General features: G+C 52.6%; 2 protein-coding genes across 3 annotated transcripts in view; one reads left to right on the top strand and one right to left on the bottom strand.

Annotated features, from left to right (window-relative positions):
• Kcng4 (potassium voltage-gated channel modifier subfamily G member 4) overlaps positions 1–4,813 on the top strand; it is a 12,151-nt gene extending 7,338 nt beyond the window's left edge. The window contains exon 3 of one of the 2 annotated variants that reach the window (XM_028753212.1): positions 2,255–4,813. In XM_028753212.1, coding sequence (XP_028609045.1) covers positions 2,255–3,025 — 771 coding nt within the window. In that variant the 3' untranslated portion in view covers positions 3,026–4,813. The remainder of the gene's footprint in view (positions 1–2,254) is intronic. The other variant, XM_028753221.1, reaches the window with a different exon arrangement.
• Positions 4,814–15,518: 10,705 nt separating this feature from the next.
• The window catches only part of Adad2 (adenosine deaminase domain containing 2), a 4,223-nt gene continuing 1,828 nt past the window's right edge, over positions 15,519–17,913 (bottom strand). Inside the window, exons 3-10 of the mRNA XM_028753849.1 lie at positions 17,664–17,711; positions 17,379–17,504; positions 17,143–17,293; positions 16,898–17,065; positions 16,565–16,794; positions 16,229–16,472; positions 15,928–16,048; positions 15,519–15,842 (exon numbers count right to left, since the gene is read on the bottom strand). Coding sequence (XP_028609682.1) covers positions 15,738–15,842; positions 15,928–16,048; positions 16,229–16,472; positions 16,565–16,794; positions 16,898–17,065; positions 17,143–17,293; positions 17,379–17,504; positions 17,664–17,711 — 1,193 coding nt within the window. The 3' untranslated portion in view covers positions 15,519–15,737. The remainder of the gene's footprint in view (positions 15,843–15,927; positions 16,049–16,228; positions 16,473–16,564; positions 16,795–16,897; positions 17,066–17,142; positions 17,294–17,378; positions 17,505–17,663; positions 17,712–17,913) is intronic.

Here is a 17,913-nt window from a genome sequence, read left to right as displayed (position 1 = left end):
CCCACATATGTGTGCATGTATGTGTGAGAGTGTGTGCATATGTGTATGTGCATGTGTGAGTTCATGTGCGTGCATGTATGTGTGTGTGCACAAGTGTGTGAATGTGTGTATGAGTGTGTGTATATGAGTGTGTGTGTGTGTATGTGTGTATATACACCCATATATGTAAATATTTAAAACTGCGTTCTCAACATTACATTCATCTATGGGACTTCTGGAAAATTCTACTATTCCTCAAGGTACTACTGTGTCAACTAAATTAGTCTCTAGGGGCAGCCCGGAGCATGAGGCCTGCACCTGCCCGGTGGTCCGCCAGCTAAGGCTAAGGAAATTCATCCAGCAGGATCTCATTTAAATGCAGACTATGCATCTGGTGGTAGTGGGGGAGGGGCGGGGTTCTGTTTCTCCAGGCTCAGAGAGGTTGATGGTTTTGGTTAAGGACCTCACTGAGGGGCAGGGAGATGCTGAGATATGTCAGGAGGCTGGGCCAGGAATGGGTGATGCATTAGTGACCCTGTGGGTAGGAGACAGTGGCTAGACAAAGGGTTGTGATCACACCTTTTAAAGGCTAGACTATAGCCTCAGGACCCTCTCTGTCCAGCAGCTCCCTGCCTCCAGGACTAGGTCAAGTGGGCCTTAGTCCATTTTGTTGAAGGAAGGAATTGTGGCTGTGGACAAAGACAGGACAAGGCAATAAACAGTGACGAAGACCTGGAGTGGGGTGGGACAGGCAGTGCACATATGGGTGTGACCCATTTCCTGGAGTTTAGCATCCATGGTCATGCCCTCTGCCCAGGACATGGCTGTGTGGCTTAAGAGACAACAGCAGAGCTGTGTGTCTGCCTGAGCGATGCTTCCGTCAGTGAGATGAGGGTTGAGTGACGTAATAAGGAAGCCCAGGACAGGAACAAAATGGAAGTTGTTTTCTCTCTTGAGTGCCAGTCTCTGAGTGACAGGGCTAAGTAAGAGGCACCTCCCACCCACTCTGAACCTAGGCCTTCTCGACTTGTGTGTTTCCGTATTCCACTGGGGTGTCGGTCCTCTGTCGGCTACTGTCCGAGTGCCAGAAAAGGGGTCAGTGTAAGGAGCTTGCAGCCCGATCCGATGTCCTTGCCCGCAGCAAAGCACCTTCCATAGGTGAGAAGCACTGGGCCATATCTAGCGGCAACAGAGGCAGGAAATCCTGGTTTCTATTGGGTTGATCTGCCTAGCTACAACGTAATAACCACATGGTGGACAGCTTAGCCCACTGCACATAGCAAAACCAAAGTATGCCTCTAGGGCAGTGGTTCTCAACCTGTAGGTCCAGACTTCTGTGGTAGGGTCGAAGACCCTTTCACAAGGGGCTACCTATCAGATATCCTGCAAATCAGAATATTTATCTGTGTGTATTATGATTTAGTAAAGTAGCAACATTACAGTTATGAAATAGCAATGAAATAATTTTGTGGTTGGGGATCACCACCACCGTGAGGAACTGTACTGAAGGGTTGCAACATTAGGAAGGTTGGAAAGCACTGCCTTGGGGCCTGAGAAGATGGCTCACCCAGCTGGTTAGGTATCTGCAAGCACAAAGACTTAAGTCAGAATACTGGGATCCACATTAAAAGGCCTGGTGTTGTGCCTAGTACTGAGGAGGCAGACACAGGCAGATCCTTAGGGCTTGCTGGCCAGCTGGTCTCACACACTTGGCAATCTCCAGACCAGTGAAAGACCCTGTGTCAAAAGAAAAACAAAAAAGAGTAGCCAGGCAGTGGTGGCGCACGCCTTTAATCCCAGCACTTGGGAGGGAGGCAGAGGCAGGCGGATTTCTGAGTTCGAGGCTAGCCTTGTCTACAGAGTGAGTTCCAGGACAGCCAGGGCTACACAGAGAAACCCTGTCTCGAAAAACAAAAAACACAAAAAACAAACAAACAAAAAAAAACCAAAACAAACAAACAAAAAAAAAGAACCTCTCCCCAGAACCTCCCCCAAAACAAAATGGAGGAGCCTGGACAATGATAACCCTGACTATTTTCTGGCCTTCACACATATACACACAGAACACCCAGGAAGGCTTTCAGAGGCAACCCATCTCCTCACACCCCAACACAGCTACCGTGTGGCTACTTCACCGCATCTTCTCCACCGTGGCTGGCTGGCCCTCTTAAATTGTGAGTCCAGATAAATTCTTCCTTCCCTAAGCCGTTGCCCCTTTGTGCCAGGGTTTGAGAAAAGCTGACTAACCCATGGCATCTGTGGCTCTCACCCCCAGGGAGAATGCGCTAGAAAATGCTACTACATCTTCGTGGTGGAGACCATCTGTGTGGCCTGGTTCTCCTTGGAGTTTTGTCTGCGCTTCGTCCAGGCCCCGAACAAATGTCAGTTCTTCCGCGGGCCCCTGAATGTCATCGATATTCTAGCCATCTCCCCATACTACGTGTCGCTTGCAGTGTCTGACGAGTCCCCGGAGGCGGGCGAGAGGCCGAGCGGCAGTTCCTATCTGGAGAAAGTGGGGCTGGTGCTGCGCGTTCTGCGGGCACTACGCATCCTCTACGTGATGCGCCTGGCTCGCCACTCGCTGGGGCTGCAGACCTTGGGCCTCACTGTGCGCCGCTGTGCCCGCGAGTTTGGCCTCCTGTTGCTCTTCCTGGGTGTGGCGGTTACCCTCTTCTCTCCTTTGGTCTATGTGGCTGAGAATGAGTCCGGAAGGGTCCTGGAGTTCACTAGTATCCCCGCGTCCTATTGGTGGGCCATCATCTCCATGACCACGGTGGGCTATGGGGACATGGTCCCTCGCAGCGTGCCAGGACAGATGGTGGCTCTGAGCAGCATCCTTAGCGGGATCCTCATCATGGCTTTCCCGGCTACATCCATCTTCCACACCTTCTCTCACTCTTACCTGGAACTGAAGCGGGAGCAGGAGCAGGTCCAGGCTCGTCTCCGGCGGCTTCAGAACAACAATTCCGCCAGCGAACGGGAGCTCCTGACTGACGTAGATGATCTGGTTCCGGAGGGCCTGACCTCCCCAGGCCGCTACATGTAAACCCCACCACCTTAAGAATGTGCCATAGCTTCAACCCATCCCATGGCTGAGACGGGCTCCTGTATCTCTCGGCTCCCGATGGACCACCTGGGGGCTTAGAATACTGACTTACTCCCAAAGCAGGAAAGGTGCCAGGCCATGACGTCATTGGTGTGATCCTGGGCCCATCCCTTGTCCTTCCCCAGCTCCCTGTCAGTCACTGCCCATTTTGCCACACTGGATCAGAGTTCCTGTGTTCTTTTCCCTTCCTTGCAAACTCTGTACTATTCTACCCTGGGTTCTGGATGCTCACAGAACTGACTTCCACTAATAGCCAAATACGGAGTCTGCAGATTTCCCTTTTCTCCCTCAGACCCCCTGTCCTGGGCCACACTACTCCTGAGGATCAGAGTTCAGGCACCGAGACCTGCTCAAAGCTCCACGCAGCTTGCCAACTCTTATGTTCTTTTACTGCCTTCCACCGCCAACCGTATTTCAAAATGCCATGGAAGCACCTACTGTTCTAGAAGCTCTTAGCCAAGAAGGCAGCCCTGGACACTTCAGCAAATCCTGTCAGGTTCTCATGGCTGCAAGCCCGCTGTCACCTTCAACACACGTGGGGACCTACCTGGACAGGAAGGCCACCTTCAAGGACCCAGTCCCAGTTGGCCAGCTGGACTCTTGGTGGACATTCCTAGTTATCCAGCTCTTAGAGTCCCCTGACAAGGGGACTCTGAGAACTGTATAACGTCCCTTCAGGAGGACATGTCTCTCAGTCAGCTAAACATGGCTGATGGCTCAGCAGGACAGTCTTAGGCCTTCCTAGTTCTAGCTCCCCACTCACTTGTGACCCGCACTGATGGAGGACAGGCATCCCTGCTGTCTCTGTGTCCACATATGGGCTCATCTGTCCACAGACTCAGCCCTGGGATCCACGGAGGAAACAGATCACTATGACTTACAGAGACGAACCTGAAATGAAGTGACCTCTGAGCAGCCGGTGCCCCAATGTTTCCCAAGGCAATGAGGGCTAGTGCTGGAGGGACACTTGCGGGAGTCAGAGGCAGAGCAGTAGGGGCAGGCTAGGATCGGGAGCTGGCAGACCTCAAAGCATGGTGGCTGTACTAGGGGTGAGGGCAAGGTTGACAGTCCAAGGGGTCATGAGACCAAGCAGAAGTAGGAGTGCTAGCCATCCAGGAACGACCTGCGGGTTCAACCCCTCTACAACACTACCAGTCTGGCTCAGCACAGCTGGGTGAGACCTCTGTGCTGAGCCAGAGGAGTTACACAGTCCTGCTGTCATTCGATATTGGCTGTGAGGCCACTGGAGAAAGAAGAAGGGGTGATGGCGAGATGGACGGGACCCTGTGAATCTGACGTGGCTCATGTACGGGTACAATCAGTACTGCAGCCCTGCTAGCACATGCCTGGGTGTTGGTCTTTCCACTAGAACTAAGCTGATCCCTGCTGTGTGCCGTGCTCCCACTTTCCTGTAGCTACATGGACAAGGACTCTGCCCAAGGAAACCCCAGCATTTACCCAGAGTGCATCTTGCCCATGTGGGAATTCTCACATACTCTGACGCCCCAAACAGATGCACACACATACTCCTGTCCCTCTAGACCTCAAGGTGCAGAGAGCACCTTTCGTCTTTCCCGAGCTGATATGTCTCAAGCAGACCCTTTATGTCACAGGAACGCTGAGGCCCCGATGAGGCCCACAGCATGCTGCTTTGCTCCAGGAATTGGCTAGCAGAGTCCTGGGGGTACCTGGATGTATTCTGAGAACATTAAAAATAGCTATATTAACTGTATTGGCTGGTTTTGTGTGTCAACTTGACACAAGCTGGAGTTATCACAGAGAAAGGAGCCTCCCTTGAGGAAATGCCTCCATGAGATCCAGCTGTAAGGCATTTTCTCAATTAGTGATCAAGGGAGGAGGGCCCAGCCCATTGTGGGTGGTACCATCCCTGGGCTAGTAGTCCTGGGTTCTATAAGAAAGCAAGCTGAGCAAGCCAGGGGAAGCAAGCAAGTAAGCAGCACCCCTCCATGGCCTCTGCATCAGCTCCTGCTTCCTGACCTGCTTGAGTTCCAGTCCTGACTTCCTAAGGTGATGAACAGCCATGTGGAAGCATAAGCTGAATAAACTCTTTCCTCCCCAACTTGCTTCTTGGTCATGATGTTTGTGCAGGAATAGAAACCCTGACTAAGACATTAACCTTTTGCTCTAGGCTTGTTTGTTTGTTTGTTTGTTTGTTTGTTTTTAGACAGGGTTCCACCATGTAGTCCAGGCTATCTTTGAACATGTAATCCTCCTGCATCAGCCTCCTAGTACCCAAGTTAACATTTTTACAATTGTTATTAGGCAAAACACTAAACTGTCAGTTTTTCCTTTATGTTCTTATGGACAGACGGCATGGGTACCATCTGAGGGTTTCACTCTGTCTATGACTGTGGGTGGGTCCATTCGCTTCCCTGTAAACCACAGGTTTGGGCCAGATTTGAGGCTCTGGCTGAGGTTCCACAGAATTCTCTTGGGGGCTGCTGTTGTTGGGGGAAGACCAGCCAAACAGGCAGAGGTCCCATTGCCAATGAAGACCACACAGTCACACAATGTCTAGAAGAATACAGAAATGTCTAGACGCCGCCTCCCTTCCAAGCCAGGGCTGTCCACAGAGTGTGATCTGAGATGCTGAGCTTATCCTGGAACCACTGGAGAAGCCACTGGGGACCTGGCCCCTTGTCAGTTCAGCATCTGTCCCTCTCTTCTGACCTCATCTGCACTACTTGCTTAATGTGATGTCTTCTAGCTGTCATCCTGGTGCTCACCAGGCATCTCCACAGTCCTCTGTGTCACCAAAATGTACGAGGGCAAAAAGAAAAGTCAAAAGTCAGCGTTAGCTCAACCCATCAAAGACAGCAAATGTCCCCAGTGTCAGCATCTCGAGTTTTGACTGGGTGTGTGTATATATCCCAGTGTTGTCCAAGCTATCTCTGAACATGTAATCCTCCTGCCTCGGCCTCCTAGTTTCTAAGGTAATGTTTTTACAGCTTTTATCAGGCAAAATACTGAACAGTTTTTCCTTTATGTTAAACTCTCACTAAACAAGACTTAAAAAATTGGAAGTGATGACTTAATGTGACACTTGCAGGTTTTTCTCCTGGGTAAAATCTTGGGAGATGGGTGTAAGGTGTCCCCGTCTGGCCTTGTTTCCCTTTGATGTGATTGGATGGGCCAGAGCAATAAGTATGTTGCTAGACAGTGGTTGCATCCCCATTGGTTGACAGGAGCCTAGTGATCCCCAGCTGTGGTGGCTGTAGCCAATGGGGACCCTCTGCTTTGAGCAGCTTCCTGGCTGTGTCATAGACGGTGCTCCCAAAGGGAGTGGTGTTGGCGGAACCTTTTTTTTTTTTGCCCTAGTACATTTTGGTGACACAGAGGACTGTGGAGATGCCTGGTGAGTACCAGGGTGACAGCTAGAAGGTCTTTCTAGACAGGCAGAGTTGAGTCCGGCAGTGAGTGGGAAAAGAGTTAGTTCTTCAATATAAGGAAAGAGACTCAAAGAGGTCCAGACTTGGGTATGTGCAAAGACCACAGGGCTACTTCCAGGGTTTCTAGGATGGCACCATGGCCACCAGCGGTCCTATCAAGAGATGATCAGTGTGTGCCTGACAGACATGCACTTCAGAGGAGGGACACTCCAATGATTTCATTTATTTCTCAAGGGAAGACTCCCCCAAACAGGGTAAGGACTTCTAACATCAATCAATTTCCTCTTGGAAGATGGAGAGATCAAGGCTCAGAGAGGGAAAGGCACCCACCTCTAGCCACACAGCTGGTTTATCTCATTACATTCAAGTACCTTGACACCCCAGCCGAGCCCTTTCTAGGACATTCTGCTGCCACCCTGGACTCATGGGAAATGGGACCTGGCCCTTGGGGAGGAAAAGAAAGGAGCAGTTTACCACACTGTCCTAAGCCGGGTGGCAGAGACACCGTGGCGTGTGCTGGGCAGGAGACATGGGGATCGACTCACTGGATCTGCTCTTGCTCACAATATCTCACTGAAATCCTGTAGGCAGCCACCACAGTCCCTTCAACATGGACAACTAGGCTTCTGTGAACTCAGTGCAGCAAGTTCTAACTCAGAGGTGACCTGTGAGAGCCACACGGAGAGGGACACAGCATTCAATCTGTGGACCGTTCACGACCCACCAAACCTGGTGTCTCATTCCAGACTCACCTGCCCATAGAGGTCTTTTCCTGTCACCAGATTCTCATCACTCAGGGACCACACCCCACCCTTCCCATGATTCACTGCATGCCCTACTGTGGATGCTGTCCACATCTCCCACTCCTAATGGAGACCTGTGACAGTGAACGCTTTCTAGGTGGTCCCTGGCAACCTGTGGGTTTGTAACAGTTCATCCGGAAAACATTTCAGATGCCATGACCCCGGTGAATCTTTCCCCTTTAGAAGAAAGGGGAGAGGAGGGAGGAGGGAGGACAGAGGAGGGAAAAGAGAGGAGGGAAGATAAGTTTTTATCAATGAGGGGCAGTCCCTTTCTTTGGGAAGTAATCCCAGGGTATACTATGGAGAGTAGAAACCGAGAGAAGGTGGAGGAGGGGGGCCAGGGAGCGCTGGTCTGGTCCAATGATAGAAAGAAAACAGCAACTTAGCTTTTGTTTCCTGCCCGCATCAGGCCAGGTGAAACATTCCAGAATGGCTCGAGCATGCCCTCCTTCCCCTCCCCTTCTCCCTCTTGCTCCAGTCCCCGCTCACTCCGGCCTTTTTTTTTTTTTTTTTTTTTGGTTTTTCAAGACAGGGTTTCTCTGTGTAGCCCTGGCTGTCCTGGAACTCACTCTATAGACCAGGCTGGCCTCGAACTCAGAAATCTGCCTACTTCTACCTCCCAAGTGCTGGAATTAAAGGCATGCGCCACCACTGCCCGGCTCATTTTTTTTTTTTTAATTTAGATCTTATTAAGGATGGTTGTGAGCCACCATGTGGTTGCTGGGATTTGAGCTCATGAAAAGCAGTCAGTGCTTTAACCTCTGAGCCATCTCATCAGCTTGAGTATACCCTTCTTATAAATAAATTGAGTCCCCAAGACGCGACATTCTCAACTCTGGCCAGCTTTGCAGATTCTAAAGTAGACCTTACCTATCTCAGGAGCCACCTTTGCTTGGCAGGGGTGGACGGGAAGGGCACAGGAGAAGGTGTGAGGAAGAGGCACACCCCCAGGGCTGGTCCAGCCCGGCTCAGCCCAGGCTCTGGACTCACGATTCCAGTGCTCCCAGCCCTGGGTGGCCTGGTCTCTGCCCAATGCCTGTCTTTACACAGCCCTGACATCTAGCCATGAGGCACCTCCCGGAATACAATGTCAGTTAAAAATAAAACAAAAGGCACCAGTCTTTTCTGAAGCAGCCTGCGTCTGAGGACACAGAGAGAACTTTGGGCCACCACTTTGGGACTTGCTGTAAGGAGGACACAGCCAAGGGGGCACAGGCATCATGTGACATGACTTGGGACATTGTGAGCCCTGAACTAAAAATAGCCCGTCTCACTGCCTTCGTTGTATTTGCAGTGACCTGCCTGATGCAGACCCCTGGGAGGCTCGAGGTGCTATCTGCCCTTGCTGGTTGAGTTTTTAGGACCCTGCATACCTCTGATTTAAACATTAAAGGACATTAAAAAGAGGTAAATGACTCCTCCGGTATATCATGGCCTGCCCAGTCACTGGGCGTTGACCTTGGGGACATGGAAGGGTTCTCTGAGAGGAAAATGGTAGGAGCCAGGCCAACCATCTCAAGCCATCTGAAAGACATAAGTCAGAAGTTAGGTAGGAGTCAAGTGTGGTGGTAAACGCCTGGTGTTCCAGTACTCTAGAGGCAGAAGCAGGAAGACGGTCGGTCGGTTGTAAGTTCAAGACTAGACCGGGCTCTATAGGAAGTCTGACTCCAGCCTATTCTATGAGACTCTGAGGCCAGCCTGGGGAAAATGGAGAATCCCACCTGTTCCTCCATGTCCAAAAAGAAAATGTGGGAAGAAGCCCTGAGCAAGAATGGGAACAACTCCGGCCTTTGCACAGAGGCAGAGAGCCAGGATCTCTTCACAGTCGTCCAAGTCCCAGGAAAAACTACTGGGGGGAGGTGTGACCACAGGGCAAGCCGAGCCCATGCGGTGGTGTGATCCAGCCTGCTTGTCACTGGGTGACTGGTGCTGGAGACCTCATGTGTGTGGGGGGGCAGGGGGTATTTTCGGAACAACTGTGGACTGTGAAGACACAGAAAAGCCAAGGGCTCGCTGGACAAAGGGGTATTTCTCTCTTCTGCCGTTCTCCTGACCCAGCCAGCGGTGGTAACTGCACCGATCACTTCTGAGACCACATCAGAAATTTCAGTTAGGGTGAGCTGATTCCAACTTGAAGAAGCCCCATGCAGATGTCATTAAAGGAAGAAACAAAAGGAGAGGTGTCAGCTCTAAGAACTCAAAGTCTGGGTGGACTTCAGGAGCAGCTTCCTCCAGGAGTTCTGCAAACACCCTCAGTAAACAAGCTCGTCTGTGCTGCGTCTTCCTGGGTATCTCAGTTTCTGGGTTTCACCCTTAGGTTTTCCTCTTGGCCACAAGATGGCTGCACCAGCTCCAAATCTCACACATTCATCCCACCTTAAGCCTGCTATTGTGGCATCAATTGAATTGGTCCATGGGGTTTCAGGCTCACCCAGGATCAGAAGATAGGCTCAGTCACTCACCTGGCCATGGGGACAGTGAGGTTCCTGGGAAGATGAGAGAATCCATGGGCAAGGACCACAGTGCACATACAACTATCATGGAACCCCACTACAACCTCCTCCCCCTTTGTGAGGATACTGAGGCACAAGGAGTTGAGGTAGATATCCCAAGGTCATTGGGTGACAGACTTAGGAATTAAGCCTAGCTCTCCGAGCTCTGGCCTCTTGGCTTCTTACTGACCCCTAGATTCTCTACGTCCAGATAGTCCTCTCAGCACAAACATAAAGCCAGTGTCTAATTTCTGCACCATGGACTGCAAAGCTAACACTGCTCCTGAAAGTAGCAGGGTCTAGGGGTGTTGCTCAGTTGGTAGTTTACCCAGCATGCAGAAAGCCTTGGGTTAGATTCCCAGAACCATAGGAAGTAGCTGTGGGGGTTCATGGCTGCAATCCCGGTACCAGGAGGCAGAGGAAGGAGGATCACCACAGTTTGAGGTTAGCTGGGATAATAGAGTGAGACCCTGTCCTAAAATACAAAACACAAACTGTCTGTCTGCCCAGGGATGAAAGTTCAAATCTCCACACAGCCCTGGCACGGGTACTTCTAGTACTTTCTTCATAATTGTTAAATGTGCAGCTGATGTGTCTGTCCTTCAGGGGCGGGAGAACACACACTGATCCATGCTGGTGATGTGGGGCTCTCCAGTCAGTACTTTGAGATGGGGTGGGGTGGGGGTGGGGCCTGACATGTACATCTCTAAGGAAACAGGGATAGGGCAGGGGCATCTGGGAAGTCTTTCCCTGCCTAGTTTTATTGTGATCTGGGGTCTGGTACTTGAACTGGCACTTACTGGTCTGACTAGGCAGGGATTTCCCTGTTTCTGCCTCCCCTGTGTACAAGAGCCTTGCCTAGGGAGCCGTGTGCCTAGCCCCACGGAGTCCTGTTTGGAGCAGGGTTCTGTTCTCAGCCAGACACATTTCTGTGAAGAAATCTTACACACACACACACACACTTCCACTCATATACACACAATTTCCATTCACACACACACTTCCACACTCACACACACTCATACACACACTCATACACACACTCATACACACACATTTACACACATACACTCATACACACACATACACACACACACACACACACACTTCCACTCACAGCTTGTTTACGCAGGAGACTCAAGGGGAGGAGATGATGACAGGAACCGTCTCCCCTCTGGGACTGATGACAGGCGGGACAGGAAGACAGCCGGAGCCGGGAGCTGCCTCATCTGCTCCGGACTTAATCTCACCATCAGCTTGCAACCTGGATGGCTGGGATTCACATTCACTTGCCACGTGGGGAAACTGAGAACTGGACAGGCACAGCAGAGCCTCCGTCTGAGTCCACGCTTATACTAAGTGCACACTCTGCCCCTGGAATAAAGACGGAACCCAGGGACAGCATAGTGCAGAGCCTGCTTCGGTCCAGAAAGTTCCCACAGGCTGGGGATATAGGGAAGGGGGGCTGGAAGGTGAAGAAGACACTCAAGACGCCTTTCAGGAGGGAGCCAGGATCCGTTACATCGGCACCTGATTTAAATACACTACCATCAGCAAAATTTCACCAGGGAGATCAGGCCAAGAAGACAGTAACAGCCTCCATCATCCTGAGATAACAGAGCCCAGTGAAGGGAGCTAGGCAGGTACTGTGTGAGGAAAATGCTGACTGGGGAGGGGAGGATGGGCAGGCCCATGGGCACACTGACAGGACAAGGAGTACTTGGCAGATCGCAGCAGAGTTAATGTCATTTTGAGTAACTTGTTTACTCAGTGATTGTGTGATTGGTGGGTACTGCAGGCTCGGGGACATAAAACCGAATCATAGAGGCTGGCGAATTTCTGGGCCTAGCTGGCCATCACCACTGAGGTAGAAATAGTCAATCAACTTAAGTTGTCTCCTGGGGTAAACAGTGTGTAGTAAGTGGGGTACTGAATACATGCAAGGTTTCCAGAGCTCTCAGATCTGGACAATTATAAGCATGAGGAATGATCTCAAAAAATGGCAAGAAAAAAGGTACCAGGCTCCCTGTGCCCTTTCTTAGCAGGAGGCTCACCCACGCCTTCTCTGTTGCAGCCCTTCCTATTCTCCTGGGCCCCCACCCCCCACTGGCCTTTTCTTAGGCTGATGACCCTGGCTCTACCTGTGGTCTCTCCAAACATGCTGGCCTACAATCCTTCCTGATTGGCAGGGGATGCTGTGAACAGCTGAGCCAGGAGGAAATCCTAGCAACCTGGTCCTCTTTTTATAGGTCAGCAAAACAGGACTCAGAGATGTCAAATCTGAGGTCACGGTAGAGCATCAGTCCTTGAGATGGGAGAGGACAGGCAGCAGGCGGCCTCACTGTGCAGGGATGACCACGTCTCTCCTGCAGAGTGCTGCCCAAGCCCAGGGCCAGTGAGACGGTCCAGCAGGCAAAGGCACTGCCTTCAAGCCTAAAGACCCAAGTTCAATTCCAGACCCACAGGGTAGGAGAATCAACTTCCTGAAAGTTGTCCTGACCTCCACTTGTAGGCACACACACACACACTCACCACACACACAGTCACTGTACACACACTCACTACACACACAGTCACCATACACACAGTCACCATACACACAGTCACCATACACACACACTCACCATACACACACTCACCACACACACACACCACACACACTCACCGTACACACACTCACCATACACACACTCACACACACACTCACACACACACGCACCACTTTTCTTTTTTTAGTCTTTTTTTTTTAAATTAAAGTTTTGTGGTGATGCATACCCTGGGAAGTGCAGACAGAAGAGTCCTAGAAGGGTTCTAGGGGCTCAATGGCCAGCCAGTCCAGCCCTGTCACAGAACCCCAAGACTGCATGAAAGACCCTGTCTCAAACACAAGGTGAACGTGATTGAGAACGACATCCAGTGTCAATGTCTGTCTTGTCTGCACACACATGCATATACCTGCACACATGCACACACGTGCATATACCTGCACACACATGCATACACATGCATATACCTGCACACATGCACACACGTGCATATACCTGCACACATATGCACACACATGCATACATACACAAAGCATGTGTTTGTCTTCTAGATCTGGGTGGAGACACTTCATCTAAAATAATCCTACTCTGCTCGTTTTCCTGCAAAATGCCACTTCACTGTTCTTCCGGATACGTACATATTCAGTTCACCGGCATCTGGATGGGCTGTTTCCCGTCACCGTACATTGAGCATGGGTGAACCCTGACATGCGTACGGCTCCCTCTGTGGTGAGAATCAGCCTCCAGGGGTGTGCAGCTGGGCTACATGGAAGCTGGTTTTAGAGAAACCCACCACATGGATTTTCTTAGTACCAGTGGAACTTTTGGATCTTAGAAGAATTAAAGGTCTCCTTAGGGAAGGGGGAAGGAAGGGTTTAAAAAAGGTAAGAAGGCAAGGAAATACAAGCAAGGGAGGAGGAAGTGAGGCTGGGGCAGGGATGGGGTGGGAAAATAGGACTGGCAAGTGGGGAAGGGGAGAATAGAGGGCTGGGGGAAAAGGATCAACCAATCAATCAAAACAAAGTAGGCTGGAGAGATGTGGTTAAGAGCACTGGCTGCTCTTCCAGAGGTTCTGAGTTCAATTCCCAGCAACCACATGGTGGCTTACAACCATCTGTAATGGGATCTGATGGGTTAGGGTTAGGGTTAGTGTGAGGGTTAGGGTTAGGGTTAGGGTTAGGGTTAGGGTGCCCTCTTCTAGTGTGCAGCTGAAGACAGCTGCAGTGTACTCATATAAATAAAAAGTAAATTAAAAAAAAAAAACCCAAAGCTTCTGTATGGCAACCTCAAGTAAATGTATTAGAACATACATTAAAACCTATCACAGTATCTTCATATAACTTATACACCACCTGGTATGGCGGGAACCAGGGTGGCTCTACCACTGAGCTCCCCCCCTCCCAAAGGTGCCTCAGCTACTCTTGCCAACATCTGTAATACATAATGAGGCAGGAACAACATACAAACAGGTGTAGTTTGCTGGTTAGGGAGTAATGGTCACTCCCTAGCCACTCTGCTCCCTTCCCTCCCTTAAAGGCATCAGGATGGATCGCCTGAGATCGGACAATCAGACCAGTGTGGCCAGAGAGGGAAAATGGGGCGGATCACCTGGGGCGAGGACACCTCAGGTGAGTGTGACAAGAAACAGACTTCTCAGGGAGGCAGCTTCATTGGGCAGCTCATTTAATTGGGGGTGGAGGAGAAGGGATATTTAAACCTTTGGGGAGTGGGTAGAGGTTTTTGGGGTGAGTGTACATCATTGTCCAGGGCCAGGGTGCCAGGGATGCCTCATTTGCATAAGGAGGAATTCCAGTTGCTTACTGGACATGACTTAGCCTGGCAACATGACCTCCTCTGGTGGGGCAAATGTGGGGGTACAGGTCTATGTGTACTGGGTTTGGACAGCCCTCAACCCCACTCTTGCTTTAAGCCCGCTCCCCACGGCTCCTTGAACTCCACATAATGGAATAAGTATACATGGGTTTTTCTCTGAGTATTTTGATCTGCTGACATTTGACTCTGCAGATTGTGACACGTGGATACAGGGATTGGCATCTCTCTCCGCAAAAGTCTACCACTGTGCACACAGGCTCAGGTGTTGACTTTGGGGAAGGGGGTTGGAGAGAGAGACCAGCCTGGCCCTGATTGGCAGCTTTAATAGGAAACATCTGTACCAGTGAGTGATCTACAGAGAGACTAGATAAGAGGCCAACAGGATACACAGTCCCAGGGTTGTCGGAATGGAACAACACTGTTATAGAGGCTGGGGAGTCACCCGATTGGCTCTCTGAATGTCTGGACTGCTCCAAGTTTAACCCCAAAGCCAGAACCAGAGTGCCAATGATCTAAGACCTGCCTCCAGCCAAAGGCCCAGGAACCAAAGCCCTTGTGTCCACACCCGAGAAGAGGGTACCAGGTCATACCTACTAACACAGCTACCCCATTCTGCTATGCCCAGCACTGGAAGGTTTGTCTTCCTCACCCAACCCAACTCAAATGTCACTCCCCAGAACTGCTTCAGGTACCCAGGACATATGCGTGCATCCCTTAGCCGGCCATGTTCCCACAGAACGCTGGACATCGGCACCAGCTGGTGTCACCAGGTCTTTCCATGACAGTACTCTGGCTATGCTCTAGGAAAGGGGGCGGGGAGTGGCACACAGAGAGCTTTAACTGTAGAATGGGGGTATAGGACCAAAACCAGCTACCTGAACTTCAAGGCTGCTGTGCTCCTGCCCGCGGTGGCAAGGCCCCGGGTTTGCAGACACACCATCTACCGGCATATTTGCAGTGTGTGCCACCCTGAAGGGAAGAGGGGAAGCCAAATCCACCCAGCAACTGGGAGATGCTGGCTTCCCCCACAGTAGGCAACAGAGCAAGGATTCCTGGTGTCTGCCACCACCCTGCATCCCTCAACAGGGGCCCGTAACCCACAAAACACGACGGCCAGTACAAGCCAAGCCTGACCAGATGACAGGACCCATGAGTTCCTAGGTCCTCAAAGCCCAAGTTCTGGGAAGGAAGGGGATTCAGGCCTCACAGCCAATAAAACACTCCCAGGCTGCCCTCTGCCCTACCTGGACCTACCACAGCACATGGGCTTGGTGAGTAACCATTCGGGGTGGCATACAAGGCTCCCCTCAATGACCTACCACCTCAATACACCCCAACACATAGACTGCTAGAGATAATTTCTTTATTAAAACTACACATACAAGCCCTTCCACTCCTCAGAGGTTAGGTGTTACAGGACTCCCGGCCCCCAGTTCTCCCCCTGCCCTCACCCAGGATGCTCCTCACCCCCCCTCATCCCCCCACCCCCGCCACACACACCCCACGCCCGCTGTGCTCCCACTGTCCAGCTTCAACTCCACTCAGGCCCTTGTCCCTCGAAGTCTGGATCAGTGTCTGAATTTGCCCACCAGTGGCTTTGAGGGCCAGGCCCCCAGGCCCTGCTGGTCCAGGAGGAGAGAGAGCTGCCTGCGAGCTTCCCTGTAGGGGACAGCCTAGGGCGCGGGGGAGGGGAGCACGGTGGGTGAGGTATTCACTTAGAGTGTTGTGAATGGAGGAAAGGGCTGGAGAGAAGTCTACCTTGGCAGCCTCATAGGTCTGCAGAGACAGGAGCTGGGGCTTCTCCAGAGCTCTGGCGACCTGGCGGAAGGCTGCGAGAAAAGCAGCTTTACAGAGACGGGAGGGGGGCCCAACACTGGAGCTGGGGAAACACAACAGTGGTCATTGGAAAACAGTTGGACCCCCCCATACCACACAGTCTCCTCCCACTCAGCGCCCGCCAGCCCGCCCGCCACTGCTCTGCTCTGTCTTATGAGCAGGGGCGTGGGGCTCCCCACCCACAGCTCCCTGCTAAGGGACGGTCCTACGGGGCCCTCCTCACTCGGTCTTCACACGTCCCGTGGTCACATCAACGACTTCGACATCAGGATCCCCCAGGCTCCAGTTGAGGCTCAGGCCACGGCAGGTGCTGGGCACGGGGTCAGACGGGGCTACCAGGGGCCCAGCAAACAGGTGCAAGGTGGTACGGACATACGGACACGGAAGACACGATCCCAAGACACCATCTAGTCTAGGCCGGGAGTGAATGGCCCTGTTCAGAGTTGGGGGATCGTGGCAGGGGTCAGCTGTGGGCAGAAAGCACAGGACACAGCCCGAGTCACCACGTCTTCCACAGTACCCAGAGCCCATTCTCTGCCCTAGCACTCTGTCCCCTCACCTAGGACAAGGCTGGTGGCATACAGCGGTGGCAGGAAGTGGGCCAGCAGCCCACCACCCAGCCCAAGGACGGTCCAACGGGCCAGCTTGTCACTGGCTGAGAGGCAGCCCACGTGGGTATCCCTGAGGGCAGGCGCCACGTAGGATACTGGCTTCAGCTGCCCACAGACGTGGGCCTGCAGGCGGAAGGCCGGGCTGTGCAGGACACTGTCTTCTGAGGCCAGTGGGAGGCTGTGGGGGTGAGGGGCAGTGGGCAAAAGCCCAGAATCAGGGTACACTTTACACCCTGGCTCCCCACAACGAAAGCAGGGGGCTCCCAGCCCAGGCCACCTACTAGATGTCATGGGCTGCCCCCTTGGGAGTGTTGCTCACATACAGGTGCAGGAAGACCCCAGGCTTGAGCGCAAAGGGGGGCCCGGGCTCAGGCTGAGGGGTTAGCACTGACCGCTCCTTGCCCTTAGGACCCCCCTGTGTGACCAGCAGGAGCTGCCGGAAGAAGAACCTGGAAATGACAGGCAGAGGGGGCTGGGGCAGTGGTCCTAGGCAGCCTGCTGCAGAACCCGCCTGCCTGCCCCTCACCTCAGCAGGGCCCTGCGGGCAATGATCAGACCGTGGCAGTCGTGGAGCCGTCGGCCTGAGAACTCCAGCCAGCCAGCACAGCTGCTGCTACCTGTGCCTAGTGCCACCAGCTCATAGGTCTCCTTGGAGTGACCAATGCTGCCTTGGACCTCTGTGCAGGAAAGGGACAGAGAACACTCAGGCCAGGAGCCTGAGATGGTTTGTGGGAGCTGGGGTGGGGGCGGGGCAAGTCCTACCCCTCTCCAGGATGACTGCGGCCACTGTCCCCTTACAGGCCCGGTACGGTGAACTCTCACTCAGGAGTCGGTCCAAGCCGGCACTGACCACGGCCGCGCAGCGCTGCTCATGCGTCAGGACAGTCTCTGTATGATGACCAGGGGACAGTGCAGGACCCACAAGCCATGCTTCCCCCACCTCCCCCTCTTGTCGAGAGAGAGAGAGAGAGAGAGAGAGAGAGAGAGAGAGAGAGAGAGCGCGAGAGCGAGCACAGACACCAGGGGCTGAGCTGAGAGCCTGCCTACCTATGCTGAGGGAGCTGAGCAGAGGCTGGCGGGGAGTCACCAGGGGCTCTGCAAGAGACAAGAGGAGATAAGCCTCGAGGCTGCTACTCCTCCTCCAACCTTTGGGAAGCTAAGAAGAGGAGGCGAAGGCTCCACCTTCCAGAGTCCAGCAGCAGCTGCTCCTAGGCTCCCTGCCTCCTATGTGGTCCACACGCTCCGTGCTGATGCCCAGGCGGGGCTGTGGGGATGGACATACACCACACACATACAC

This window comes from Grammomys surdaster, unplaced genomic scaffold, assembly GCF_004785775.1.
Source record: "Grammomys surdaster isolate TR1022 unplaced genomic scaffold, NIH_TR_1.0 128, whole genome shotgun sequence".
NCBI classification, from domain to species: domain Eukaryota; kingdom Metazoa; phylum Chordata; class Mammalia; order Rodentia; family Muridae; genus Grammomys; species Grammomys surdaster.
This window is presented reverse-complemented; position numbering and strand designations above follow the sequence as displayed.